The sequence below is a fragment of the Balaenoptera physalus genome (genome assembly GCF_965194825.1).
Source record: "Balaenoptera physalus genome assembly, chromosome: 5".
NCBI classification, from domain to species: domain Eukaryota; kingdom Metazoa; phylum Chordata; class Mammalia; order Artiodactyla; family Balaenopteridae; genus Balaenoptera; species Balaenoptera physalus.
In genome coordinates this window covers 128,937,054-128,964,876 of record NC_138884.1, presented here as the reverse complement: position 1 = coordinate 128,964,876, position 27,823 = coordinate 128,937,054, and the positions used below count along the sequence as shown (strand labels likewise).

Below are 27,823 nucleotides of genomic sequence, written 5' to 3'. Positions count from 1 at the left end.
AAAGGGAGAGCTGACATTTCATATTTTATGGACACTGCTTACTGGTAGTTCTCCCCATTGTTTCTAGATCTGGGAGAAGAGGGCAAAGGTGCTCTTTCTGATTTATCATCTAAATATGTCCAGATGGCTTGGATCAACACCCACGAGCAATTTGGGAGGGCAAAGATTCCTGCCAGCTTCCGCCCTAGAAGTCTTGACAGTCACTGTGCATTATCAGAACCAAGGGGATCAGTCCAGCTTTGAAGAAGGCCCTGGCAGAAGACTTGGGGAAAAAATATCCCTGAGCATGCAGTCTGTTCCAAGTCTATCAGAGACACAAGCATGTCAAAGGAGATTTAGGAGAGGAGGTGAAGCCAGTGGTGCTTTCATCAGAAGCCAAAATCTAAAGTGGGGGCGCTGGTCTCCCGCTCAGCCCTAGGCCTTCCTTGCTGCTCTAGTTTGCAGGCTGTTCAAAACCCAGGGTAAACTCCAGATGAGGATGGGGCCGTTCCAACTCCGCAGGGAAAGAGAGCTCTACCTTGGCAAGGGCGGAGGTCCTCAGGACCATCCTGCTGCAGGTAAAGTGAAGCATCTTTCTGGCCTGAGCCCTGCCCCTTAGAAGGCTCTGAAGAGCTGTGAAGCCTGTGTCCTGGGCACAACCGGCAGATGATTTCACACTAAAGAAATTCCTATAGAATTACCAGAGGACAATTCTGGGTGTTACAGAAAGGCCTTCTAGCAGAGTGGAGGGAAGGAGGTGAACGTTTATTGAGCAGCAACGATGTGCCAGGCCCTTTCCATACATTAACTCATTTTATCCTTACAACAATCTCATTAAGTAGATAATTTTGTCCCCAGTTTTCAGACATGAAAACAAGGCAGAGAAAGGTTACCTAGTCAAAGTCACACAGCTTGCAAGTGACATGGCTAGAATATGAACTCAGGTCTGGCTTCAAAGTCCCTGCTCTTGTCACTGCTGTGCTGTCACAGGAGAAGTGACTCAATGGGCTAATCACCTGTCTCTGAGAGGCCACCTCAGGCCTTCCTGTGTGAGCTGTGGCCCACAGATGAATGGCGATTACAGTGTATATCCCACCTGTGCCATCTTTCTTGGCCTGCAAACACACATCCTAATTACCCTGTCCAGAGAGAAGAGTCATTATGCACTTCTACTATCTCAGAAGGCCTTGGAGATCAAAGGCAGCTGAGCTGGGAGTCTTTCTCATGGATGATCCGAATGTGTGCTGTCTACTCCTCTTTCTCCATCCAAACCTCCTTCCTCCAAATTACTCCCATACATCCCAGTTAAACAGAAATCCATTATCTATTTTTTTTTTAATCTCTTACACGAGGGAAAAAAAAAAAGGCTGAGGTGAATGAGCTTTTTATTGCAACGGTAACCAAAGAGCATCTGCTGCAATCTGCTTATTTCAGCACAATCCTCTAACTGCTCTCTTACTTCCCTTGAACAAGCTTGATATACAATACAGTCATAATCATCAATGAGATTTCGGCCAGTTAATCATTCATTTGTGATTGCCTACTTTGGAACAGTTACCCTCATCTGTATGAGAGCTGATTTTACCATGACTATTTGGCCAAATAAATCTACTTTATGAATTTCTCCTAAGGAAATAAAGGTATGCATACACTGCAAGGGTGGGGATCAGTCTCCAGGGTATAGTATACTTATTAATAAACATTATATGATACTCTATCATCGATAGGTAGAATATCTGGTGCTGGGAAATAAAGAGTAAAAGTAGAAGTTGCCATTTTGCCATCACTTCCCACTCCTTCAACTCGGGCTTCAGCAGGTTAGGAATCCTGTTTCCCAAGAGACCAAAACAAGGCAAGAAGTCACCATCCTAGCAGGAGTAACCGACCCAGAGTATCAGAAGGAAGGGTTGCTCTTACACAATAGGAGCAGGAAGGAATATGTTTGGTATCCCCATGACCCACTGGAGAATCTTTTAGTATTTCTTTGCCAAATTTTAAAAGAAAATGGATAAGTACAGCAGCCACAGTGAGAGAAGGGCATGACTGAAAGCTTTTAAAGAAGCAGATATGTTCCCAAATCGCCCTCTCTATACTACACCCATGAGTAATTGCCTCTCACAGCCAGCAGAATTATTCTACGGAGAGGGTAAACAGAAGAACTCTTGACTGAGGGATACTAGACACAATTGAGATACAAAAAACATGAAGAAACAGGAAGATTGATTGAATGTGTGCCTATTAAATATTGAGAGACCCACCCAATTCACGTTTTAGAACACTAGGAGCCAAGCCCTGACTTTCTTTTCTTTTTAATTAATTAATTAATTTATTTATTTTTGGCTGTGTTGGGTCTTTGTTGCTGTGCGCGGGCTTTCTCTAGTTGCGGTGAGCAGGGGCTACTCTTCACTGTGGTGTGCAGGCTTCTCATTGCCGTGGTTTCTCTTGTTGTGGAGCATGGGCTCTAGGCGCGCAGGCTTCAGTAGTTGCGGCACGTGGGCTCAGTAGTTGTGGCTCATGGGCTCTAGAATGCAGGCTCAGTAGTTGTGGTGCATGGGCTTAGTTGCTCCAAGGCATGTGGGATCTTCCCAGACCAGGGCTCAAACCCATGTCCCCTGCATTGGCAGGCGGATTCTTAACCACTGTGCCACCAGTAAGTCCCAAGCCCTGACTTTCTACACAAGATTTTGGAAGAGTCTTCTCTGGGGGAGCTGACCAGCCCATGTGGAAAGACCTAAAGAAAATTACATTGCACTTTCCCCAACAAATGGCCCACCTAGGTCACCCTACAGGGAAGTTCACGGTTGGCAAGCTCACCAGGTCTCTAAAAATGAGCATTTAATCAAGGAGACATTTGAGAAAAAAACTCTAATTTGAAAGATAGAGAGCAAAACAAATACATGAAATGATTTTAGATGTATGTGAGAAGTATAAAACCTAGAGAATCAAAACAGGAATATATCTATAATTAATATCCTCAGATATAAGAGAGTATATGTATCTCTGGAAAAAAAACAGGATGCCATGAAAAATTAAACAGAGAACCAAAAAAACAGCTCTTGGAAATTAAAAATGTGATGGAAGAAATGAAATACTTAGTAGAAGAGTTAAGTGATAAAGAAACATCTCAGAAAGTATATGAGGGGCTTCCCCAGTGGCGCAGTAGTTAAGAATCCGCCTGCCAATGCAGGGGACACAGGTTCGATCCCTGGTCCGGGAAGATCCCACATGCCGCGGAGCAACTAAGCCTGTGTGCCACAACTACTGAGCCTGTGCTCTAGAGCCCACGAGCCACAACCACTGAGCCTGTGTGCCACAACTACTGAAGCCTGTGCACCTAGAGCCCGTGTTCCACAACAAGAGAAGCCATTGCAATGAGAAGCCTGCGCACCACAATGAAGAGTAGCCCCCACTCGCCACAACTAGAGAAAGCTGCGCGCAGCAATGAAGACCCAACGAAGACAAAAATTAAAACAAACAAACAAACAAATAAATAAATAAATATATGAAAGAGACAAAGAAAAAATATGCTGCTGGAGGATAAAATATGCATATAAAACTTGGATTAAGAAAAACTTTAAAGTATATTTTAAAACAGGGGGAAATACAATACCAAATACTTTTTCAAAGTGATATATCAATCTACCTTCCCTAAAACAGTGTACGTAAAAGTTCCCTTAGGCCACATCCTCATCAATAACTATTTTTCCTCTAGAAGTTTGTTAGAATTCGTTGTAAATCTGTCTGAAGCTGATATCTTCTTCATGAGAACAGTTTTAAGACAACAATTTATAAAATATAGTATATATGTAATAAAACAACAAATACATAGTACATATGATATAACATATGTAATATGTATATTCTGTATCTATATGTATATTCTAATCTATTCAATCAATTCACTATATTTCAGCTAACCCCTTTTATCCCATCTTCCAGAGGTACCAATCATGGAGCCTTTTGAAGATTCTGCAGTATAAATTAAGTTGGTTCCCTGATTCCCATCCACTGCCCCTCACCCCATCTTAGATTTGGCTTTCTCAGTTCTAGCAAGTAATTTGCCACTTACCATCTACTTTCCAGATTTAAAACTTGCATTGATATTGTCTCATCTTCTCTTTTCCCCCTCTCTACGGACTTTTGTCTTTTTAAAAGCTTTAGTTGGGTTTTGAAAGAAAATAACATTGGACTTATGTATTAAATCTACTGTCTTTACTAGGAAATGTGACTTTTAAAAAAAATGAAAATGCAGAGTCTATGACTAAACAGTTTTGCTCCTAGGTAAACTCTTGACATGTGTACCAGGAGGGATGTGCAGAAATATTTACAGTAGCATTGACATAACGGCAAAAATCCAGAAGTAACCCATGGATGAATCTTAGAAACATAATGGTTAGTTTTAAAAAACTGCAAAAGAATGCGAATAGTATGAAATACATTTAGTCAGCTCAAAAAACATTAAAGAAAATCGAAGTAGTAGTTAGCCTTGGTTGGGGAGAGACAGAGTTGAAATTGGGGATGCAGATGAGGAGCTTCAACAGTACTGGTGATTGTTAGAATACCCCGGGAGCAAACCCTGATCCAAGAATTTGGATGTAATTACAGTTGACCCTTGAACAACACGAGTTTGAACTGTGTGGGCCCCACTTACACGTGGATCTTTTTCCACAGTACATGTTATAGTGCTATATGAGCCAAGGTTGGTTGAATCTGTGGATGTGGAACCAGGGATATGGAGGAACCGCGAATACAGAGGAACCGCAAATACGGAGTGCCAATATAAGCTATATGTGTGAATTTTTGACTGTGCAGAGAGTCTGCACCCCTAACCCTGTGTTGTTCAAGGGTCAACTGTAGCTTATTTGGGAGACTATCCCAGGAAACACTGGTAAAGGAGTAGGGAAGTGAGATGGGAAAGGAAAGGTAGGAAGTTACAAAGGGTGAGTTAATAAGCAGATTATTACCATGAACAACCAAGGCTCAGTTTCACTGGGACCTCTTGGAGACTGTAGAGAATATATCTCAAGGTCATCCTACCTGAGGGGCAAGGAAGCTTAGATATTTATCTACCACCTCCGTCCATTATTAGTTGAGGGCTGCTCCTGGTGGCCTTGATCCTCTGGCACTTCCAGCATACCATATTTGCAGGGGCTAAGCATATTTCTGTGACCAGAGGAAAGCCTGAAGGCAAAGCACCTCAGGTGCTTACAGCAGATGCCATTAGTGCTTTTCAGGAATAGTGAGCACTAATGGGATAGGCCTGCTGCAGTACCACTCTACTTTTTAAACTAGAAGGGGCTAAAATGGGATTTATTTGGTTACTCTTTGTACTATATATGTGAAATGTATTTTCATATCAATGCTAATGTTAATAAAAATATTAAGTAAACTTGTACATGTTTCTTGAATTCCCATTTTATTCTTTGCAAAATGTTCTGTTAGAAATGTGGACTTTATAGTATGTGTTCATTTTTCATTTTCACTGACCTTCTGCTCACATGCAGCAACAGGACTACAGACTCCCTGGTGTCATTGGGCCATAAATCATTTTTTGAACAAATGAGCCTTTCACTGCAGGAGGGTTATTGTGATTAGATTTAAATATGGTCATTTATATAGCAGCAGGAACTGATTTGCAGGAACTCTTTAGACAGTGTATTTTAGGAAAACATCATGGTGTGAAATTCAATTCAACTTATGTGTTTGTTTTTTTATTATATGGATCATTTTTACATAGTAAGATTTTGGCATTTGGGGTCTCAGAGGTCATACGCCTTGGGCTAAGACAACTTTCTGGATTAAAATTAATTGAAATCCCATTTATGCTCTTCCAAGCAGGAATGGTTCTATAAAGTCCTCCTTTCTGTGGCCAGCATGTTACAGTTTAGTTTAGTTAATTTATTAAGCCAAATGCACTATAGGCTGTGCTTATAGAGCAGGGTCATTCAACTGACCAAGGCAACCAGAGCGGACAACTGGACACTTTACAGAACAATACACTGCAGTTGGACTCAAGAAGGAAACTCACTAATTTGTACCTGGTTACACAAATAGGCTGAAGGGGCCTGAATTGATTTTAGAGAATTGTCTTTGACCACTCAAAATCACTGGAGCCAATTGCTCTGTATGAAGTAAGCTAAATAAACAGATAACAAATGTTTACTGATTAAATTACCCCTTTAATCCATCAGCTTTAAAAAAAAAAAAAGTTTGAAAATAAATTTCAAAAAAAAATCTCAGGGCCTACAATGACATGCATATCTGTACTCCTTGATACAAAGTTTGAGTTAATCCTTTGCTAACAACTACCCCTAAGGCAGCTGAAGGGTAATAAAAACACTCTTTACAAAGGAACTGACAATGCACTAGCCTGAAGGGCCCTTAATTTTTCTCTGAACAAGATCAGTCTCATCATTCTACTTCTGAAGATCTCTATTTACACTGACAAACTGATCAGAAACCATGGAATGAGCTGTCTCAGAACAGCTCACAAGGGCTGACTCTACACAGATAAGCAGAATAGAGGAGTTGGTAACATGACAATGTTTTATGGGACATTTCTAAGAGGAAAGTAGAATGCATTGCAGATGCCTTTAATTTTACAAATCTATCTCAGGGCCTACTTGGTAAGGCAGATCAATTTGGTATTCCCTTTGTAACTGTAAACATTTCCATTTAACAGTCATTAGTTTAATCATCTCTTAAAATGCATTAATCATTAGCATTTGAAGATTGTTTTTATTCTCCTTCATACAAAAGCCCACTCAATGAATGGATAGATGGATAACTATAATTTACACTGGAAATTTTGACTGATGCAACAATATACAAAAACACATTTCAAAGTGAGCTGTTAGAACACAGAGCCTAAATTTCAACACAGATATAAAAAATGATGGCAACTGAGAAAATTTTTTGAGGAATACTTCATTGGAAAGAGAGAAGTGCTATGGGGGAACAATGATGAGGCTTATTTACAATGCACCTCAAGACAGTCACAGAACTCAGTAAGCATCTCCTGTACTAATCCTGTCTTTATTTAAAGTTTTGATATCTTGGTCATCATGCTTTTTTGCATTAATATTTACTTTAAAAGTATTTCATTAAAATATTGTTTATCTTAACTGCTGAGTTTTTTGGCACCCTCTTTAATTCTGCACTCAAGGTGAGTGCCTCACCAGCTTCACAGTGGTCCCAGTCCTGACTGATGGGCACAAGGTAATAATGTCTGACCCTCACCTGTACCTGCAAAAGCCACCTATGACAGCAGGACACAGGTGCGTGACTAGGAAGGTACTGCACTCTCCTCTAGTAATGGGTCAAAAGTATGGGAATTCCAGGGACTAGAAGAAAAATAGTGGTATAAATATCTGCCTGGGGTCATTTAACAAGGTATCCTCTCCAAGAGGATGGTCTGAGAGAGCTGACGCCGACCTAGGAGAAAGGGACTTTGGGAAAACTGCTGCAAGGCAGAAGCCAAGGGGTACTGGGGTGACCAACTGAAGGTGATGCACTGCTACATGTGGAGAGTTAGGCTGAGGGCCAGGGCAATCAGAGGGGCTACCTTTCCACCCTCCTCCCAACTGTACAACCCTAGGAGTTGAGCAAGAAGGCTTATAGCATACTCTTCCCTGAAGACTGCTGGCATGCCTGTAGCCAGGCCCTGGGATGAAGGTGGGGTGGGGAGGAGAAGTCTTAACTGAAGGAATAGCAAAGTATTCTTTAATATATTACACAAAACGTACCTAAATACTAAATTAAAACTATGATTTTGAAATTAAAGTGACCCTAGGACTCAAGGCCATGTTGCAAAACTCCAGCGGCACCATTCCCATTATAACTTATTGGAGCTGGGCTCCAGGAGACTCATTTACAAAGATTACAATGCAAATGGTGCCCCCTAGAATTGTGCAACTTGGAGGCCCCAACAGAATATTTTATTTCTTGAGTGGTCAGAAAAATCATGGGACTGCATAGGTTTTTATACAGGCACAAAAAAAAAACTTCTCCCAGTGAAAGTTAACGACAAAAATGAATTTGCATTTTAGTTAAACTCCATAAATTGTGCTTATTCTACTTACGGTTACAGAAGGATGGATGGGGGGAGAATGAAATGAATAAAAAAATAGATAGTAAAAGGAAATTTAAGTTACTAAAGAGAGTGATTCTATTTAAATTAATCTGTTTCCTTAACAGTGAGTTGATTTGAAGAAAATTCCTGTTGAAAAGGGTAGAAACATTCATTGGGGGCAAATTTCAATGTCTGATTGACTGATGTTATTTAGGGACTTTATCTGTATTTCAAAGGTTATTCTCCCATATAGGTGAGCTAGCTGAAAAGAGAATACTGTGCCCTGATGACCTTGGGAAATACCATACCCATCTGGTTCAGCTGTCATCTACTGTCTTGTTTGCTATACTAGTCTCTGATACCACCAGGGTGTTCCCACATATCTGTGGTTATCTTTTCTCCAATCTCATTTTCACCATCTTATTTTCAGTCCTCATTTCTCACCAAGATCACAGTAATATTTAATTAGCCTTCTCTTCCAGATGTGTGCCTCAAATCTTTCCTATATTTTGTGCCAAATGAAGCCTTCTAAAATACAAATCTGATCAAAGGAAAATATGTGTGTAGGTATCTACACACACACAAACATATGTGAGTATATACATATACATACTTATGTATTCGTATATATACAAGATGTATATACATACATACACACACATATATGTACATGGATACATGAAAATATACATACATGAATGTGTGTGTACAAACATACACATATACTTAAAACCAGAAGAATCACACATAAACATTATAGTAATTATGTTCAGCTGGTAGGATTATGAGTCCTTGATTAAATTTTTCTTTATGCTTTTTTACATTTTCTAAGTTACTGCATTGACTGTTCATTAATATAATTTTTAAAAATTTCTTAATGATATAGAGAACATTTAATGAAATGAGAAAATTTTAAATAGTTGTTAATTTTTGAAGTGTTTACAAAATAGTATATATAGTATGAACCCATCTATCTGTATAAAATGTATATTTTATACACAGTAAGTCCCCTCCATATGAACGAGTTCTGTTCCGAGAGAGTGTCTGTAAGTTCAATAAAGTTAGCCTAGGTACCCAACTAATACAATTGGCTATACAGTACTGTACTGTAATAGGTTTATAATACTTTTCACATGAATAATACCTAAAAAAAAAATAAACACAAAAATAAAGAAAACATTTTTAATCTTACAGTACAGTACCTTAAAAAGTACAGTAGTAGAGTGCAACAGCTGGCATACAGGGGCTGGCACTGAGTGAACAGGAAAGAAGAGTTATTGACTGGTGAAGGGAAAGGAGGTGGGAGATGGTAGAGCTGAAGGATCGTCAGCAGTAGGAGATGGAGGGCAAGCTGCAATTTCACTCACGTCTGACGTTGATGGCACAGGTTCTGGTTCCTTGCTGGATTCGATTCTATCTATCCTCTTGAAAAAACGACCCAGTGATGTCCGGGTAGTAGCTCTTTTTTTCTCGTCATGGATGACACGGTAGCACTGGATTGCATTCTGAACGGCTGCTGCAACCTTTGTGTACCGTTCTATGTTTGGGTCCTGGGCCTCAAAAACCAACAGTGCCTCCTCAAATAGCACTAACTTACGTGATTGGACACGTGAACGCAAGTTTGTATCTTTGAAAGTTCACAGCTTGAAGGTTCGTATGTAGGGGACTTACTGTAAATGAATGGTGTGTGTATATACATATATATATCTATAAACACATACATGTAAGTGCTAGCACTGATTACCTTGGGAGATAATACCTTGAGCAATTTTTACTTTTCTTTGTGCTTAGTTATATATTCAAAATTGTCCACAGTGAGTATATACAGTCATGGTAGTCTCCCCACTAAGTGTGATTCTCTGTGGCAGGGAGGTAAAGCTATATAAAAGGTATAGCAAAGCCCACTGATGCTTTTCCTAAAACTGGTAACATGTTCTTTATTTCTGCAATATTACTTCTGCCAAGCCTAAAAAGTAGCACTTTGGCAACATCATTCTTTCAATCTGAGATGAAAATTTGCTTCATTTCATCAAGGAGCCAAAGTCCCTTGTAGTATTTTACCAACTAGATAGCTTTGGAGCCAATTATCTGCAACTAACTTTCTTTTGGAAAGCTTGCAAATGCATGCTCTTCACTTAGGCTGCAAAGTAGGCAGGGAGTCAAAATATTACACAAGGTAAACCCATGACCTTAGTGTCAGAATAGAAAGCAGTGAGGTACAGCAGGGATCAAGACAGCAGAGTAGGAGGACGGGGAGTTCACCTCCCCCCACAAACACATCAAAAATACCACATGTGAAACAATTTTCATGGAAAATTAACTGGAAACTGGCAGAAGAACTCCTGTACAACCAAAGCTGCAAGAAAGATCTCCATGTAATCAGGTAGGATTGGGAAAAAAAGGCATCAAGCTGGGACCTGTGCCCCCTGGGGGGATCTGTAAGGAACGGAAGGTCCACATGGGTGAGAGAGCCCTGGGGAGAGAGCAGGTGGAGCCACAATCTGGGAATCCCAGTCCTAGGGTCCTACACGGAGGAGACAAGCCCCCTTGCCTGCTGGGAAATCCACTGAGACAGATAGGGCTGGAGAAGCCTAGACTCTACTCACAAGAAGTGCACATGTGCTGGCTTGCTAACAGGCAGGGTGGAGAGAACCTTGTACTGGCAGCTGCTGCATCACCGCACTTCCCAATCCAAAGGGGAAAACATCCCAGCCCTGCTCACACCACACTACAGCCTGGCACGAGATCTGGGCAAAGACTCGGTCTAGTCACATGGAGACAGACCAGGGCGCCTGGGGAATGATCCAGGTAGAGCCATGAAGGCCACTGTCAGTGCACACATCTGGCAGCAGGTAGCGTCACAGTAGCCATTGTTAACACATGTAGGGACAGCACCACAGAGCACTTAGCAGCTAACTGCTGAATCTCAGGCAGAGAGCGCTGGGAGAGAACTCGTCTAGCTACACAGAGACAGCCCAGGGGGCCTGAGGTACTGTCTGAGTGGGGTGGCAGAAGCCACTGTCAGCATGCTCAGGAGTACCCAGCAGCTCCTCTCCCACGGAGAGCTCCCTGGCACCGCCCACTCCACACCACAGCTTAGCACTAGATCTGGGGTAGACAGGTCCTGGGAGAAAACTGCCACAGAGGCAGCCCAGATCTCAGACAGCAGCGCAGCTACCTCAATTCCTGCAGCCACAACACCCCAACCCCCAGCCCTACCCTACTCCACACAACACTTTGCACTAACTAGACCTGGGACAAACACAAGAGAGAAAGGGATGTGACCTTGGGCTGCTTCTGAGCAGAACTGCAGACGCCTACACACATGGCGCATAGGTTCTCTGTGATCACACAGGCCTCACTGCTTCTGCAATCACCTCCTTTGAGGCAGGGCACACACTCAAGGGCAACAGAGCCTGATCAATCCCAAACTTCAAGGCTTCTACTTCAACATCTGGGGAGCAGACCCTGGCCCAGACAGGGTGACAACAGCTACAGATCAGAGAGGAAGCCCTGCTTCACGTCCAACAGGCTCTAGACACTACGACACCAGCCACTCCCCCTATCAAGAGGTAACAGCCAGCACACCCTGAGGAAAGGCGTGGCTGGCATCCACACCAAAACCAGCCCTCACACCAACAACATTAGACACACACAGCGTACACAGGGACTCTCCCACATAAAAACGCCCCTTCAAGACCACAGTAGATAACTGTTTTTCCTAAATTCATAGAGACAGAGAAGCTTAAGTAAAATGAAAATGGAGAGGGACTACTCCAACTAAAAAAACCAGAGAAATCCCCTGAGAGAACAAATGAAACAGAGCTTACCAGTGTACTAGACAACAAGATCAAAAAGGAGGTAATAAAAATGCTCACTGAATTTAAAAAGATTATTGACAGAAACACAGATCACTGTAACAAGGAACTAGAAACTATAAACGTGAACCAATCAAAAATAGACAATTTAATTGCAGAGATGAAAACCAATCTAGAGGCACTGAATAGCAGAGTAAATGACACAGAAGAATGAATAAGTGATCCAGAACAGCAGACAGAAAGACATATGAAAAGAAATGAAAGCAACATATGAGATCTACAGGATAATATAAAATGTGTCAATCTACACATAATAGGGGTTCCAGAAGGAGAAGAGAGAGAGAAGAGGATTGAAAATGTATTTGAAGAAAGTAAGACTGAAAACTTCCCAAATCTAAAGAAGAAAACAGATATCGAGGTACAGGAAGCAGAGGATCCCAAAATAGATGAACCCAAACAGACCCAGACCAAGACATATCATAATTAAAATGACAAAAGTTAAAGGTAAAGAGAGGATTCTAACAGCAGCAAGAGCAAAACAAAGAGTCTGTTACAAGGGAATTCCCATAACGCTATCAGCTGGTTTCTCTGCAGAAACGTTGCAGGCCAGAAAGGAGTGGCATGATACATTCAAAGTCCTGAAAGGGGAAAACCTGCAATCTAGAGTACTTTACTCAGCAAGATTATCATTGAGAATAGAAGGAGAGAGAAAGAATTTCTCAGTTTTTTAGCAAAAACTAAAAGAATTCAGCAATACTAAATCTATCCTAAAAGAAATATTGAAGGGTTTTCTCTAAATAGAAGAGAAGCAAAAATCTATAGAAGAGGGAAAATCACAATAGGGATGAAGAAAATACATAGAAGGAATGAAGATCACTTAAACAAACCAGTGCATAGAAAAAAAACAATCAAAAAATTATAAAAACGATTATAACTGCAATTAATAGTAAAAGGATAAGCATGAAGATGTAAAATAGGGCTTCAAAGTCACAAAATGTGGGGGAGGGGAGAATAAAAATGTAGATCTTTTAGGACTTGTTTGAACTTACATGACTGTTAATTTAAAGAAAGTAGATTTAGGGCTTCCCTGGTGGCGCAGTGGTTGAGAGTCTGCCTGCTAATGCGGGGGACGCGGGTTCGGGCCCTGGTCTGGGAGGATCCCACATGCCGCGGAGCGACTGGGCCAGTGGGCCACAACTGCTGGGCCTGCGCGTCTGGAGCCTGTGCTCCGCAACAGGGGAGGCCGCGATAGTGAGAGGCCCGTGCACCGCGGTGAAGAGTGGCCCCCGCTTGCCGTGGCTAGGGGAAGCCCTCGCACAGAAACGGGGACCCAACACAGCCCCCCCCGCAAAAAAAAAATAAAGAAAGAAAGTAGATTTAGTTACAGGTCAACATACTGGAACTCCATGGTAACCAAAAATCAAAAACGTAAAATAGATTCACAAAAGCCAAAAAAGAAAGGAACTTAAGCATACTACAAAAGAAAGTCATCAAACCACAAAAGGAAAAACAAAAAGAAGAAAGAAATAAAGAAAAACTACAAAAACAACCAGAAAACAAAGATTAAAATGGCAGTAAGTACATACCTATCAATAATTACTTTAAATGTCAATGAACTAAATGCTCTGATCAAAAGACACAGAGTGACAGATTAGATAAACAAAAAGAAGAACCTAGAATATACTGCCTACAAAAGACTCACTTCAGGGCAAAAGACACACACATAGACTGAAAGTGAGAGGATGGAAAAAGACATTTCATGCAAATGTAAACAACAAGAAAGTGAGGGTAGCAATACTCATACAAGACAAAGAAGACTTTAAAACAAAGACCATAAAGAAAGACAAAAAGGGCATTATATAATGATAAAGGGATCTATACAAGAAGAAGATATTCTACTTGTTAACATACGTGCTCCCAATATAGGAGCACCTAAATATATAAAACAATACTAACAGACATAAAGGGAGAAATGGACAATAATACAATAATAGTAGGAGACTTTAACACCTTACTGACATCCATGGACATATCATCCAGACAGAAAATCAATAAGGCAACAGAGGTCCTAAATGACATAACAGACTAGTTGGACTTAATTCATACCTACAGGACACTACATCCAAAAAAAAAAAAGAAAAAACCAAAAGCAAAAACAGAATACACATTCTTTTCAAGCACATATGGAACATTCTCTAGGATAGAGCACACACTAAGTCACAAAACAAGCCTCAACAGATGTAAGGGGATAGAAATTATTTCAAGCATCTTTTCTGACCACAACGGCATAAAACTAGAAATCAACCACAGAAAGAAAAACAGGAAAAGAATGAACACATGGAGACTAAACAACATGCTACGAAAAAAAACCTATGAGTCAATGATGAAATCAAAGGAATCAGAAAATACCTTGAGACAAATGAAAACACAACCTTACAAAATTTACAGAATGCAACAAAAGCAGTTCTAAGAAGGAAGTTCATAGAGATACAGGCCTTCCTCAAGAAATAAGAAAAAACTCAAATAAACAACCTAATCTACCACCCAAAAGAATTAGAAAAAGAAGAACAAACAAAACCTAAAGTCAGCAGAAAGAAGGAAAGAATAAAGATCAGAGAGGAAATAAATAAAATAGAGATTAAAAAATAGAAAATATCAATAAAACCAAAAGCTGTTTTTTTTAAAAGATGAACAAAATCAACAAACCTCTAGCCAGGCTTACCAAGAAGAGAGAGGACTCAAATAAACAAAATAAGGAGAAATAACAGCTGATACCATAGAAACACAAAAAATTGTAAGAGAATAGTATGAAGAGCTATACGCCAACAAATTAGACAACCTGGTTTAATTTGGACAAGTTTCTAGAAACATACAGCCTGCCAAAACTGAGTCAAGAAGAAACAGATAATCTGAACAGACTGATCACTAGACATGAAATAGAATCTGGAATTTTAAAAACTCCCTGCAAACAAAAGTCCAGGACCGGATGGCTTCACTGGGGAATTCTACCAAGCATACAAAGAAGAACTTATACCTATCCTTCTCAAACTATTCCAAAAAACTGAAGAGGAGGGAACACTCCCAAATTCATTCTCTGAGGCCACCATCACACTGATACCAAAACCAGAGAAAGACACTACCAAAAAAGAAAATCATAGGCCAATATCTTTAATGAATATAGATGCAAGAATCCGCAACAAAATATTAGCATACCAAATCCAACAATATACAAAAAGGATCATATATCATGATCAAGTTGGATTCATTCCAGGGTTGCAATGATGGTTCAACATACACAAATTAATCAATGTGATACACCACATTAACAAAAGGAAAGACAAAAGACACACGATCATCTCAACAGATCAAAAAAAGCATTTGACAGAATTCAACACCCATTCATGATAAAAAACTCTCACCAAAGTGGGTATAGAGGGAACATATCTCAACATAATAAAAGCCATTTATGACAAATCCACAGCCAACATAATACTTAACAGTAAAAAGCTGAAAGCCTTCCCACTAAATTCAGGAATAAAGCAAGGAGGCCTACTCTCACCACTTCTATTCAACATAGTATTAGAAGTCCTAGCCACAGCAATCAGGTAAGAAAAAGAAATTCAAAAAGGAAATAAAATAAATAAAAGGTATCAAAATTGGAAGGGAAGAGGTTAAGCTGTCTCTATTTGTAGATGACATGATACTCTGTACAGAGAACCCTAAAGTCGCCACATAAAAAACAATCAGAACTAATAAATGAATTCAGCAAGATAGCAAGATACAAGATTAATATACAGATATGTTGTATTTCTTTACACTAATAATGATATATCAGAAAGAGAAAATAAAAAAAAATCCCATTTAAAATTGTGCCAAAAAAATATCTACGAATAGAAGGAAAAAAACAGGTAAAACTAAAACTACCTAAGGAAACTTGACCAAGGAGGTGAAGGACCTAGATGCTGAGAACTATAAAACATTGATAAAGGAAACTGAAGATTCAAATAAATGGAAAGATATCCTATGCTCTTGGATTGGAAGAATTAACATTGTTAAAATGGCCATACTACACAAAGCAATCTACAGATTTAATGCAATCCTTATCAAAATACCCATGACATTTTTCATAGAACTAGAACAAATAATCCCAAAATTTATATGGAACTACAAAAGACCCAGAATTGCCAAAGCAAGTCTGAAGAAAAAGAACAAAGCTGGAGGTATAACCGTTCCAGACTTCAGACTATACTCAAAGCTACAGTAATCAAAACAGCATGGTACTGGCACAAAAACAGACATATAGATCAATGGAACAGAACAGAGACCCCAGAAACAAACCCACACACCTCTACAACAAACGAAGCAAGAATATAAAATGGAGAAAAGACAGTCTCTTCAACAATTGGTGTTGGAAAAGCTGGACAGCCTCATGTAAATCAATGAAGTTAGAACACTGCCTCACACTATATACAAAAATAAACTCAAAATGGTTTAAAGACCTAAATGTAAAACATGACACCATAAAACTCCTAGGAGAAACATAGGCAAAACATTCTCTGATATATATTGTAGCAATATTTTCTTAGATCAGTCTCCCAAGTCAAAAGAAATAAAAGCAAAAATAAACAAATGGGACATTATCAAATTTAAAAGCTCTTGCATAGCAAAGGAAACCATAAACAAAATGAAAAGACAATCTAGGGAATGGGAGAATATCTGTAAATGATGTGACCAACAAGGGGTTAACATCTAACATATATAAACAGCTCATACAACTCAATATTGAGAAAACAAACAACCCAATCAAAAAATGGAGACAAGACCTAGAGACCTTCTTTTCTAAAGAAGACATACAGATCGCCAACAGGTTCATGAAAAGATGCTCAACACTGCTAATTATTAGAGAAATGCAAATCAAAACTGCAATGAGGTATCACCTCACACAGAAGATTATACTTAGTGAAGTAAGTCAGACATGTATCAAATACTACATAATATGACATATGTGGAATCTAAAAAATAATACAAATGAGTCTATATACAAAACAGAAACAGACTTAGACACAGAAAACAAATTTATGGTTACCAAAGGGGAGAGGGAGGGTGGGAGGGACAAATTAGGAATATGGGATTAACAGATACAAACTACTATACATAAAATAGATAAACAACAAGGATTTACTGTATAGCACAGGGAATTACATTCAACATCTTGTAATAACCTATAATGGAAAATAATCTGAAAAAAAAACTGAATCACTATGCTGTACACCTGAAACTAACACAATATTGTAAATCAACTATACATCAATAAAAAATCTAAGAAAAAAACAGCACTGGTGTACTGCTCATTATCAAACAACCTGTTAGCTAGTCAATATTCACATCCTGTACCCAGAGTAGGAAAAAGTGACACTTCTAAAGGGGCAACAAGGGCTTTAATTAGAATACATGAACTTATTTCATTCATACTATGTATCCATTTTACGTCATCTCTACCCTTAAATCTGAAAGTAGAAGAGTAGAAGAAACAAACAGGGTAACAGACTATTACAATCAATACAATAAGTGTAAAGAAATAGGGTTATGATGATGATACTGACATGAAGGAAAGTTAGCCCAGGCAAAGAGGAAGGACATAGGCAAGTCAGGACTATTGGAGAGATGACACTGAGCCGCTTCTTAAAGGCTGAGTGGATGTTAGGCAGGAAAAGCATGGCAAGAGGGGTGGGATTTCCACGCAGAGGAAAGAGAATGTACAAAGAGAGATGTGAGAGATCATAGCATCTGGTGAAGGAAGAGTAAATGGGGGTGAACAGGAGAGGTAAGGAATCTGGAACTTTATGCTGATAGCAATAGGGTATCAGTGAATGTTAATAGGCAAGGACAGAAAAGAAAAAAATTGGCAAGGACAGGTTATGGTCAAATTAGCATTTTATAAAGATATTCTCTGGATAAACTGGATTCTGGGAGACTAGAGAGGGGAAAATCATTTAGGAGATTATTGCAGTCACCTAGGTGAAAAATGGTGATTATCTGGGAATACAAAGGAAGAGGGGATATATTTAAGTGATATTAAGGAGTAAAAATTATATTGATTTGTTGATAAAATGGAAAGCCAAGGATAAAGGAGAGGAAAGACTTTAGAATGATTCTTAGCATGGCAGTATCATTCACTGATACAGGACATACAAGAAGAGGGAACAAGGCTGGGTGGAACATTAACGTCCTTTCCAGTTTGTGGAGTTTCAGGTGCCAATTGAACATGCACATAGAGCAACTTGGTAAGGAATAGGTACCTGGTAGGAGAGAGATCTGGGTTGTACCTTAAAATTTTAGAGTCACATAGACGGAAATTGAAGCCATGGGAATGGCAAAAATAGCCCAGGTAAATTGTGTGGAATAAAAAGAGATCTTAAGATGCAACCTCAAAATATAAAGTGTTGGTTGAGAAAGAGTTGCCTGTGAAAGAGCCTGAAAAGGACATTCAGAAAAGTAAAAGGAATATCAAGAAATAATAAAGTCAAGAAAAGAAAAGGGGAAATTTCAAAAAGGGAGAAGTCAATGGTCTGGAATGCTATAATGACATAAAATAAGGGCCAAGGGGTGTGCATTGGATTTGACAACAAAAAAATTCATGAATGAGCTTAGTAAGTAGTTTCAGTGGAGGGGTGAGTATGAAAGCCCCACTGCAGCAGACTCAGGCTCTAACAGAAGATAAGAATGAAGAGACAGTATAGATTACTTTTTCAAGAAGCCTGGCCATCAGGGGAAGGAGAAAGATTGAGTAGGTTCTAGAATTGTCAATAGAAGCCAGGGAGACTTTTTTTCATTTCTTAAGATGGGAGAGACTGGATTATCTTAATGTGAAGGAGAAAAGATCCCACCTCAGCCAAATAAATAATTAAAAGTGAGATATGGAGATAGGAAAAAAAATCTTTATATGTATCAAATTATTGTAATTTCAAGCCTTGCTTTCTCTTGACTGAAACTGTATGTGTTCATCATTCTATCTCTATAATTTAGCATAGTTCCTAGGTTATAGTGGGAATTCTAATATATGTTCAATGAATACATGCATGAAAGAATTTATAGAAGTAAGCAAAGTAGTCACAGATAACACTGAAAAGGAGAGCACATAAATTGGGAGAATTATTGCTTGCTGGTTTATTTCCCCTGTGGAGTAATACCCAGGTCATCTGCTGAACGCAAGGGAAGAAGACTATAGGAGAACAATTAAAGATCCAGTCACTGTCACAAATGAGGAGGGAGTTGACTGAGGTACACAAAAGTCTTGCCAGGCAGGGCAGACGATTCAGTTGAAGCTGGAAACCGTGCGTGTGTAATAGCACCTGGAACAGCACAGGAGTTATTTTATTTGCAACAGGTATTGACTGGATAGAGAATGTAAACAAACCAGGAGGGGATTCCAACTTGGGGGAAAATGGAGGCGACAACTGACTGAAATTCTCTCCCAGCTAAGAGCTGATACTGTGGGAGAAAATGAAGGAGCTGAGAGGATGAAAAGTTGTGGCCGGGGAGCGGCATGTTAAATTTCACAGAAGGAACAACTCTAGTGGTGACAAACTACAGGTTACAGCCCTGGACGTAAGTGGATAAAGTGTAGAGGTAAAGATTATTAGAGATGAGGAGGTTAAGGTACCGTGAGGCCAGAGTGACAAGTAGCTTATCCACATGGACTTTGAGCTCACCCAGGATGATGGCAAGACACAGAGGATGATGGTGAGCCTGGTGCCATGATTTTCCGTGATAGATGGTAGATAACGACGATAGATGGGATAGATGGTAGATAATGATGATGAAGTTGGCTGGAAGGTGACAGCCAAATGGAAATGGTCTCAAAGGAAAAGGTTTTCTTTAAAAAAAAAAAAAAAAGGCAGAAACAGAATGGATGTGGGAGTGGGGAGCTGAGAGAATGCACACCCATCTTCCTCTGTGGTATGAGGGGTATAGGAGATGAGCAACCTCCCATTCAAATCGCTTGAGGGAGACTCATTACTTGGGGGAACAGACCCAGATTAAAAAAGATAAGACAGAAGATGAAGTCATAAATCCTTCGTGCAACATCATTCAACTGCCACTGATGGCTGTCTTGTTATTAATGAGAATCAGCAAGTTGCACTCACCATTATTTGGTAGATACCTCCCTGTACACTGCTGTAACTCTATAGTCTTTTCGGAAGAAAATCAACCAGCCATCTCAGGTACAAAATCCTAAAACATAATTTAACAGGTCTTAATATTTCTAAAATTTAGAGGCTTATGGTTAAAACAGAATGAAGTAAACTCTGCAGGCAAACTTTATAATTCTCCCTCACTCCCCATTCACTGCTAGGGATTGGACAGTAACCTTAAGAATTTCCTGTTGCTCTTTCCATCTGTCCCTCAAATCCTTCTCTTACATGGCCCTAATGGAGACCACTGTTTTTTTCTGACATGTAAAAGTTAAATAACTTGGGACTGAAAAGCAGGATTCAGAAATTCTGAAGTGATTAGTAAGTGCCTGAAAATGCTATATCCCATAAATGATATATATGTATATATTTTAAAATGCTCTACAAAAACTTTCCCTTCTGTTTTACAATGGGGTAAAAGGATTTCTGTGATCTCTAGAAAGCTATTCCTTTGAAATGAGCTTGAAATATCATACTGCCCCTCCTCGTGATCTCTCTGGACTTCATGATGATACTGTTTCCCTGGTTATTATGAATCAGCTGCTTTTGCCTCTTATGAGCTATGCTGAGACCTTTAGAAGGTCATTGTACTTGGGAGAAGTAGACTTACCTGACCCATTCTTGGTGGGTCAGGGCAGGCTTCTGAGAGCACTCAGTGACCAAGCTGTGACCTGAAGCAACAGAAAGCAAGCACATTTAACAGACTGAGGACTACAAGAAGTTCGATACATTTAGATTTTAGAGTACACAGTAAGGAACGGCAGGAGACTGGAGATGTAAGTAGGGGCTTCAGAAGCCACGTTAAGGAATGTGGTTGGTACTTTCTCTTGGAGGAACGGGATAGGGATGAGCAGGAGTTTCTGCTGATCTCCACTTCTTCCACACCACTCAGTGGCTGATGCAGACTGCGGAGTCCACACAGAGAGTACACGTCTACCTCCATAGCGTCTGCAACCCCCCCAACACACACCTAATCCTCCCACTTCCCCAAGCTGCAGGACCTTAAATCTTGAGTATTATCAAAGAAGAAAATAAAGGACTGGGTCCGCCCTCAGCTGACTGGCCCAACTGTATCATCAGTACGAGAGGTCTGTAAGGGAAACTGGTCCATAGGTTCTGTACAACCTTTTCTAGATGGGGTCCAGGTAAGTGATAAGGATTGGGGAGTTACAGAGTTCAGAAGCTGAAGAAGGAAAAGTGTAATGTTAAAAATTTGATCTAATCATTTTAAAAAACTGCAGTGATGCCACGCTGCAGAGGTAACAGGGATTCCTTACCGACTTTAAATTAGGTTACTGCCACTGATAAATGGAAGACTGAAAGTTTAACATGTCCATTCTGTTAGCAGGTTTGCATGAGACCAAGTGCTATTTGCTTTTCTGATCCTATTCTGCTCTTCCTGGGAAGCTCAAGGTGGCCACGAGAAAAAGGGCACTGTTAGGTGAACAATGGTAAGGAGCCATTCTAGTTTCTTCCTCCCCACCTTCCTGAGTCAGGCACTTTTATTTCCATTGCTGTGAGATCATAGAGAGAAAAGTTGTATTCCCAGAGGGATCTAAAGCATCATGCTAACCTTAACAGGCAAATCCAAGTCATACCCAGTCCCAAGTTAATCACTAGTACAAATCAAAAAATACCTAAATAAATAAATTTCAGGTGACTTTCTAATAAACCATAGAAAAGACGTGGATTTCCTTTCTCAAATATCAAAGTGGTTTGAGACCTGGGATACTTCCAAAAATTTATTATTGAGATTGATTTTCTTTCTCAGGGAACAAGAAGAGAAACAAAGGTTTATTGAGTATTTGATGTCTATCAGTTGCTCAGGCTCATGCTTTATATAATTTTTATATTGATCATATACCTTGATCATATCAATCTCTCTGAGTCTCAGTTCCTCATCTATAAAATGAGGATAATAATGATTAATTATTAGTAATTATTTAGGCTCAGAGAGATTGAGTGATATGATCAAGGTCCTGTACAGTGTATAATGGGTGTTGTAGGCAGTATTGAAACCAAGTCTTTTTGTTTCTAAAACACATGTTCTTTTTACTGCACTACATTTCTATTCCAGTGACCAGATACATCTATTTTTTCTAATCTAGAAAAAAAAAAAGATTGGATCCATTATCCATGGCCTTCTAAATTCACAAATCACCATAAATAGTGGATTACCTGAGAGACTATTTAAACCCAGGCTCTAGAGTAACCATAAACTTTTCTTCCCTTCTCCAAGTTGAAAGTACACTAGGGTGATGGTTCCCAAATAATGAGGTTTTCATTATCTTTGGCAAAAGAGAGAAGTACAAAGGTAGTCAATTTTTTTCATATGTAAAGGACTTCCCATTATTCTCAAATTATGACCTCTCTTCCCTGACCCACCCACTTTCTCCCTCTCTTTCTCTGTGTGTGTGTGTATGTCTGTGTGTATATTTGGATGTCTTTTTCTTTTTAAATGAAATAACAGATTTAGTCGAAGGTAGTTTACTGTTTAATGTGCTTGAGAAAATAAAAAGTGGGCAACTCCTCTGAAAGAGTGTGCCCAATAGATATCAAAATTTTAAAAACGTGGGACTTCCCTGGTGGTCCAGTGGTTAAGAATCTGCCTTCCAATGCAGGGGACGTGGGTGCGATCCCTCGTCGGGAAACTAAGATCCCACATGCCGTGGGGCAACTAAACCCACGCGCTCTAGAGCCCACGTGCTGCAACTACTGAGCCCGCACGCTCTGGAGCCCATGCACCACAACTAGAGAGCCCATATGCCACAACTACTGAGCCCGCACACCGCAACTACTGAGCCCGCACGCTCTAGAGCCCGGAAGCCACAGCTAGAGAGAGAAGCCAGCACAGCACAATGAAAGATCTCGCATGCCACGACAAAGATCCTGCATGCTGCAACGAAGACCCGATGTAGCCAAATAAACAAATAAATAAATATTTTTTAAAACATTTTAAAACTTTATTCTATTTCCCAATGTCCTGTTCAAATTTGTTAGATACGTCCTTCCCCTGACCCTGAATGAAATCTTGGGCATGCTCTATAGTTTCTCTACTGAGCTTTAGTTAATAAGAGGTTCTCTGGTCACATTCACGCACAATAATAGTCTCTTTTTAATAATGAATATGTTCGGGCTCATTAATAATCAAAACTGCACACCTCACACTAAGTTAATGTTTTTTCCCGCACCAGCTAGGGCATGCTCCAGGTTGGAAGCCTGCAGTGGGGGCAGGGACAGATACGGTGACCTTCTTCACTCTTCATCTTTCTAGCTACCCTCTATACACCCAACCCACCCAACACACATGTTGAGTTTTGGCTTAGGACAGCACCAGGTTTGGGGATGAGAGGGAGTGAGAGTAAAACAAAGGAATGGTTTTAGTTAATGGCATAGCTGACATCTGGCTTTTGATTTTTCTGCATGTGGCAGATGTTTAAAGATGTTGTTTCTCTTATGGGAGTTTTCATGTTATCCAGCCACATTTCTACCTCTTGAAATTTTTCTCAGTGGCCTATCACCATTCAAGACCAAAACAAAAATATAATGGGTCCCTACTGTGTGTCACGCACTGTACCAGGTGCCAGGATATTTACCCAAAGCCCTGGCAACCCAAAAACACAATGCAAAAGGACATATTAGAAAAATAAATATTCAGTATCAATATCCTACTAACCTTAACTTTTCAGCTGTACTTGGTCATGAAGTCTTACTTTACAAGGTAATTGCTATTGTAAAAAAGGGATACGTCATTAATAGTCTCACTTCCCAGATGTTATTTGATATATGATCTAAATTATGTAACATTCAACACAGTGTGCACTTTGAACTCATAAGCGGAAAAACTATCTGCAGACAATATGCATTCTAATCCTTGAAATAAATGTGCCCACAATCATAGTTTAAGACAGAGTAGTTATGCTTATCATGCTTTAATGCAGCTGAATTTCAGGAGAGGAGCTAAGAAATTTAAAGAAACTAGAGAAACTATGATGGTTTGGCATTAATGTAGTTAAGTGACCTCTTGAACTTTAAACTTCCACATCACAGTATGAAGTTGGTTCTAAGATAAGAAATGGCATAAATTCTCTCCTAAGGACAGCCCTGAATCTCTGATTGCCTAGAGGCTCAATCAGCTGGAGAACATGGCGTTCGATGGTACTTGGAAGGTAGACCGAAACGAGAACTATGAAAAGTTCATGGAAAAAATGGGTAAGGGCTTAATACTTTAATGGCTTGTTCTTTTGTTTCTCACAGACATCTTTCTAACTCCTTCTAAACCTTAAGGCTTAGAGAATGACACCTGTTGTGGCGGTGCGGATTGGGAATGGTTGATGGTTCAGAGTAGCAAAAACCATATTCCCACTTCTTACATTGGAAAGAATACGCTGCCTCACCACTGGAAGAAAAGATTCTTGGGTGCTATTCTCTGAAACACAAAAAACTTCCAGATATGTTTCATTCACGTTAACTGCTGATTGAAAATTGACAGTTTTTTTGTTTAGGAAGTAAAATATGGCAGTGTGTAATGATAACTTCCAGACTTTAAAACATTAAATTCTAGGGAATGGAAAAGCAAAGTCCATAAAATAAAGCAATGAAAGAGAGTTCTATCAAAAGTCACAGCTCTGAATAAATGAGACTTAATTCTCTTTTCCTCTGACTTATAATAAATTTGGCTATAATGTTTGCTAATTTTCTCATTTTTGAGACAGTCGGAAATGCCACAAAAGACAGAGAATTATGAAGTTCAAAATTTTAAAGCCATTATGGAAAGCAAAAGGACATTAAAAAAAAAAAAGAGTACCATACATGTGGAATTAAAGTTGTATATCCTTATAAATATATAAATATACTTTTAAAATCCTTCACTTGACACTCCTGGAATTTGGTTTACTTAACACTGAAACAAAAATATTGATAATTTTTTAAAAATTACTCAGTTCTAAGATTCAACAATTCTTGCTTCATTTAATTTTTCTTAAGTTTTGGAAAAATAGTTTGATATGATTGAGCCTGAACTTCTTCTACAGAAGCAATCTGAATGCTCTTGTGCAAAGGCAATGCTATCAGGTTTTCCTCCCCCCTCAAAATATTAATTGATTAATTAACTAGTTAAAACAGAACTTGGAAAAGTAAGCATTTTCCATGGCATTTTTTTACTTTATTTCCTTAAATCTCTTTCCCTTTGCAGGTATTAACATGGTGAAAAGGAAGCTTGCATCTCATGACAATTTGAAACTGATAATTACACAAGAAGGAAATAAATTCACAGTCAAAGAATCAAGCACTTTTCGAAACACTGAAATTGTGTTTGAGCTTGGTGTCACTTTTAATTATAGCCTCGCAGATGGAACTGAACTCACTGTAAGAAATTTTTTATAAGCAAGGCATTCCTGATTTTTCTATACAATACTAAAATAATCTCTGCTTTCTGTCATTGGGTGGTTTAATTAATGTAGGTCTCTTTCATTTACTGAAGCAGCCAATGGAGTTTATCCACATTATATATCAAACAAGTTAGCAGAGTAGTTAAACATAACTTTTTGATTTTCATACACATCTGTAAAGGATTAAACAATAAGAATTAGAAAAATATCTTTGAATGACTGAGTATACACCTCTTCATAAAGAAAACTAAAGTTCAGTGTTTTCAACTTTATATATTTGACAGCAACAAAAGCTTTTAGAGTTATCTAACTTAAACATAATAGACATTTAGTTAATGTAACTGAACTAATACAATAAATGAATAAATTAGTGAATTAATGTGTGATCAAATGGAAAGGTCTAATGCTACAGTCTAGGTCATTGGGAATTCAACTTTTAATATTTGATATAAAATTTTATGGAGTCACATTTTTCAACTGATTTTTGAAAACTTTTTTGCCCTTAGAATTTTTCTGGTTAAATTAAACGTGTTTGCAATGACAATTACACTGTCAAATATTTTATCAACTGTGGTTATGTTTTAATTACTGCAACAATTACATAAATTAAAACAAGCACAAGCTTGTTAGCTTCTCCATGAAACTAATATGAACTATGGCTAAATTTAGAACACTCTTTTTAATGTGAAAGGTTTAGAAAAAAGAAGCCCTGATGATCTGCCTTAAAATCTGGCATTTGGAAACAACTGAGTGAGGACAGCATGATGGTTACCAGCGCATACTCTAGAGCCCAATAACCTAGGTTCAACCCTGGCTTTGTGACTTTAGGTAAATTACTGTATTTCAGTTTTCTCATCTGTGAAATGGAGATAATATTTACTTCATAGGGTCATAGTGAAGTTTGAAGAAGTAGATCTGTAGGCCTCAAAACAGGGCCTGACACATGTAAGACCCTAAAAAATGCTATTTTATTTATTTATTTTTTTAAATTTTACATAGGGGGCTTGGAGCCTAGAGGGAAATAAACTTGTTGGAAAATTCAAACGGGTGGACAATGGAAATGAACTAAATGCTGTCCGAGAAATTATAGGTGGTGAAATGGTCCAGGTGAGTGGTTATTATAGTTATTTTCCAAAGACAAAAATAATCACATAGCAATGATTTTATTTTGGGGGTTGTTGAGTTATATCATCAATAAATAGACTATTACTTTTCTCATTAATCTTACTGATTTTTAAAATACATATATTTTCTGATGCATATATATGTCAATACATTGAGCTTATTTTAACTAAAAATGTGACTAAAAACCAAAACGTGTTTTTAAATGGATGTATCCTGTATCTGTATAAAGTGTTGTTATCAGGTACAAGAAAAAAAAACTATAAACTTATTTCAAAGCTATAATACTACTAATATTTTTCTTAATATAGCCTTTAATCTTAATGGCAAATTCTTCTATGTTTGTTAACACATTTCAGACTTATGTATATGAAGGAGTGGAAGCCAAGAGAATCTTCAAAAAGGAGTGAGCATTGTTCCTGGAGCAGAGCCCAGAACACATATTAGATGGAAAATCTATACTGAACCAGAACTTATTTTCCTCTCCTCACCAAGTATAAAGTTGCTGACTGATTAGTCCTTTTATTAAACATTAGCCAATGGCTTATATTTCCAGTCTTGCTAAAGCAAAACACATAAAAGCTAATTAGGATTTAATTTGTTTTACATTCTCTAAGATGTACATTTATTGGTGTTCTAAAAGAATTTGTGACATTTTAAAAAACAGATGAATAAATATTGTTCCCACATTGCTTTGTAAGTCGTCTCTCCTTCAAAAAAAAAAAAGCTATGCAGCATATGCATTGATAGATGGTTTTGGGTTTTTTCCCACATTTGGTAAACTAAAAACATACATTGCATGGAGGTCTTTAAAATCTTGTACTGGTGGTAAATATTTTCCTTAGTAACATTTATTATGAAAATAATATATATTCAACCAGAAAATTTAGAGATAAAAAAGCAAATGAAAAATAAATATTTCCATAAACCCATAATCCAGAGATAATCACTATTCTGATTTTAATAGATACCCTCCCAGTCCTCTTCTCCCAGTGTGGATTTGTATATTTCCCCATACATACCACTTTGAATAATCTGATAGGAAACAAATGATGTACTAGGGTAAAGAACTGTATTATATTTTTCTACATTGTCAGTGATTCCTAGACCTGGGTAAGCATCAGGATCATCTGAGAAACTTAAGAAATGTTTGCATGCTTAATCTCCACTGTTATCCTATTAGATCAGAATTTCTGAAAATAGAACCAGGGATTTTAGAAAACTCTCAAGTGATTCTGATGCAGCAGG

At 38.6% G+C, this 27,823-nt stretch overlaps 1 protein-coding gene and 1 long non-coding RNA gene across 14 annotated transcripts in view; one reads left to right on the top strand and one right to left on the bottom strand.

Annotated features, from left to right (window-relative positions):
• Nucleotides 1–27,823, bottom strand: part of LOC309661352 — a 161,509-nt gene that overhangs the window by 111,438 nt on the left and 22,248 nt on the right. For all 7 annotated transcript variants that reach the window (XR_014263970.1, XR_014263971.1, XR_014263972.1 and 4 more), the window contains 2 exons: nucleotides 20,674–20,734; nucleotides 20,016–20,103 (listed from right to left, as the gene is read on the bottom strand). This is a non-coding gene — a long non-coding RNA (uncharacterized lncRNA). The remainder of the gene's footprint in view (nucleotides 1–20,015; nucleotides 20,104–20,673; nucleotides 20,735–27,823) is intronic.
• Nucleotides 9,283–27,264, top strand: FABP2 (fatty acid binding protein 2). 7 transcript variants are annotated; one of them, XM_082463087.1, is made up of 6 exons: nucleotides 9,283–10,433; nucleotides 21,412–21,514; nucleotides 24,166–24,275; nucleotides 25,258–25,430; nucleotides 26,453–26,560; nucleotides 26,935–27,264. In XM_082463087.1, the coding sequence occupies exons 3-6, from the start codon at nucleotides 24,209–24,211 to the stop codon at nucleotides 26,983–26,985; spliced, it is 399 nt and encodes a 132-aa protein (XP_082319213.1). In that variant the 5' UTR covers nucleotides 9,283–10,433; nucleotides 21,412–21,514; nucleotides 24,166–24,208; the 3' UTR covers nucleotides 26,986–27,264. The 7 variants fall into 7 exon arrangements, with proteins under 7 accessions (XP_082319213.1, XP_082319216.1, XP_082319215.1 ...); XM_082463085.1 differs by having other exon boundaries at nucleotides 9,284–10,433; nucleotides 24,161–24,275; XM_082463084.1 differs by having other exon boundaries at nucleotides 9,284–10,433; nucleotides 24,114–24,275.

Bases quoted from the DNA above. Each gene is read 5' to 3' on its own strand.
- FABP2 (XM_082463090.1), top strand. From the start codon at position 24,209: ATGGCGTTCGATGGTACTTGGAAGGTAGACCGAAACGAGAACTATGAA. The intron at 25,431-26,452 runs GTAAGAAATTTT...AATTTTACATAG, and splicing joins CAGATGGAACTGAACTCACT to GGGGCTTGGAGCCTAGAGGG. The intron at 26,561-26,934 runs GTGAGTGGTTAT...AACACATTTCAG, and splicing joins TAGGTGGTGAAATGGTCCAG to ACTTATGTATATGAAGGAGT.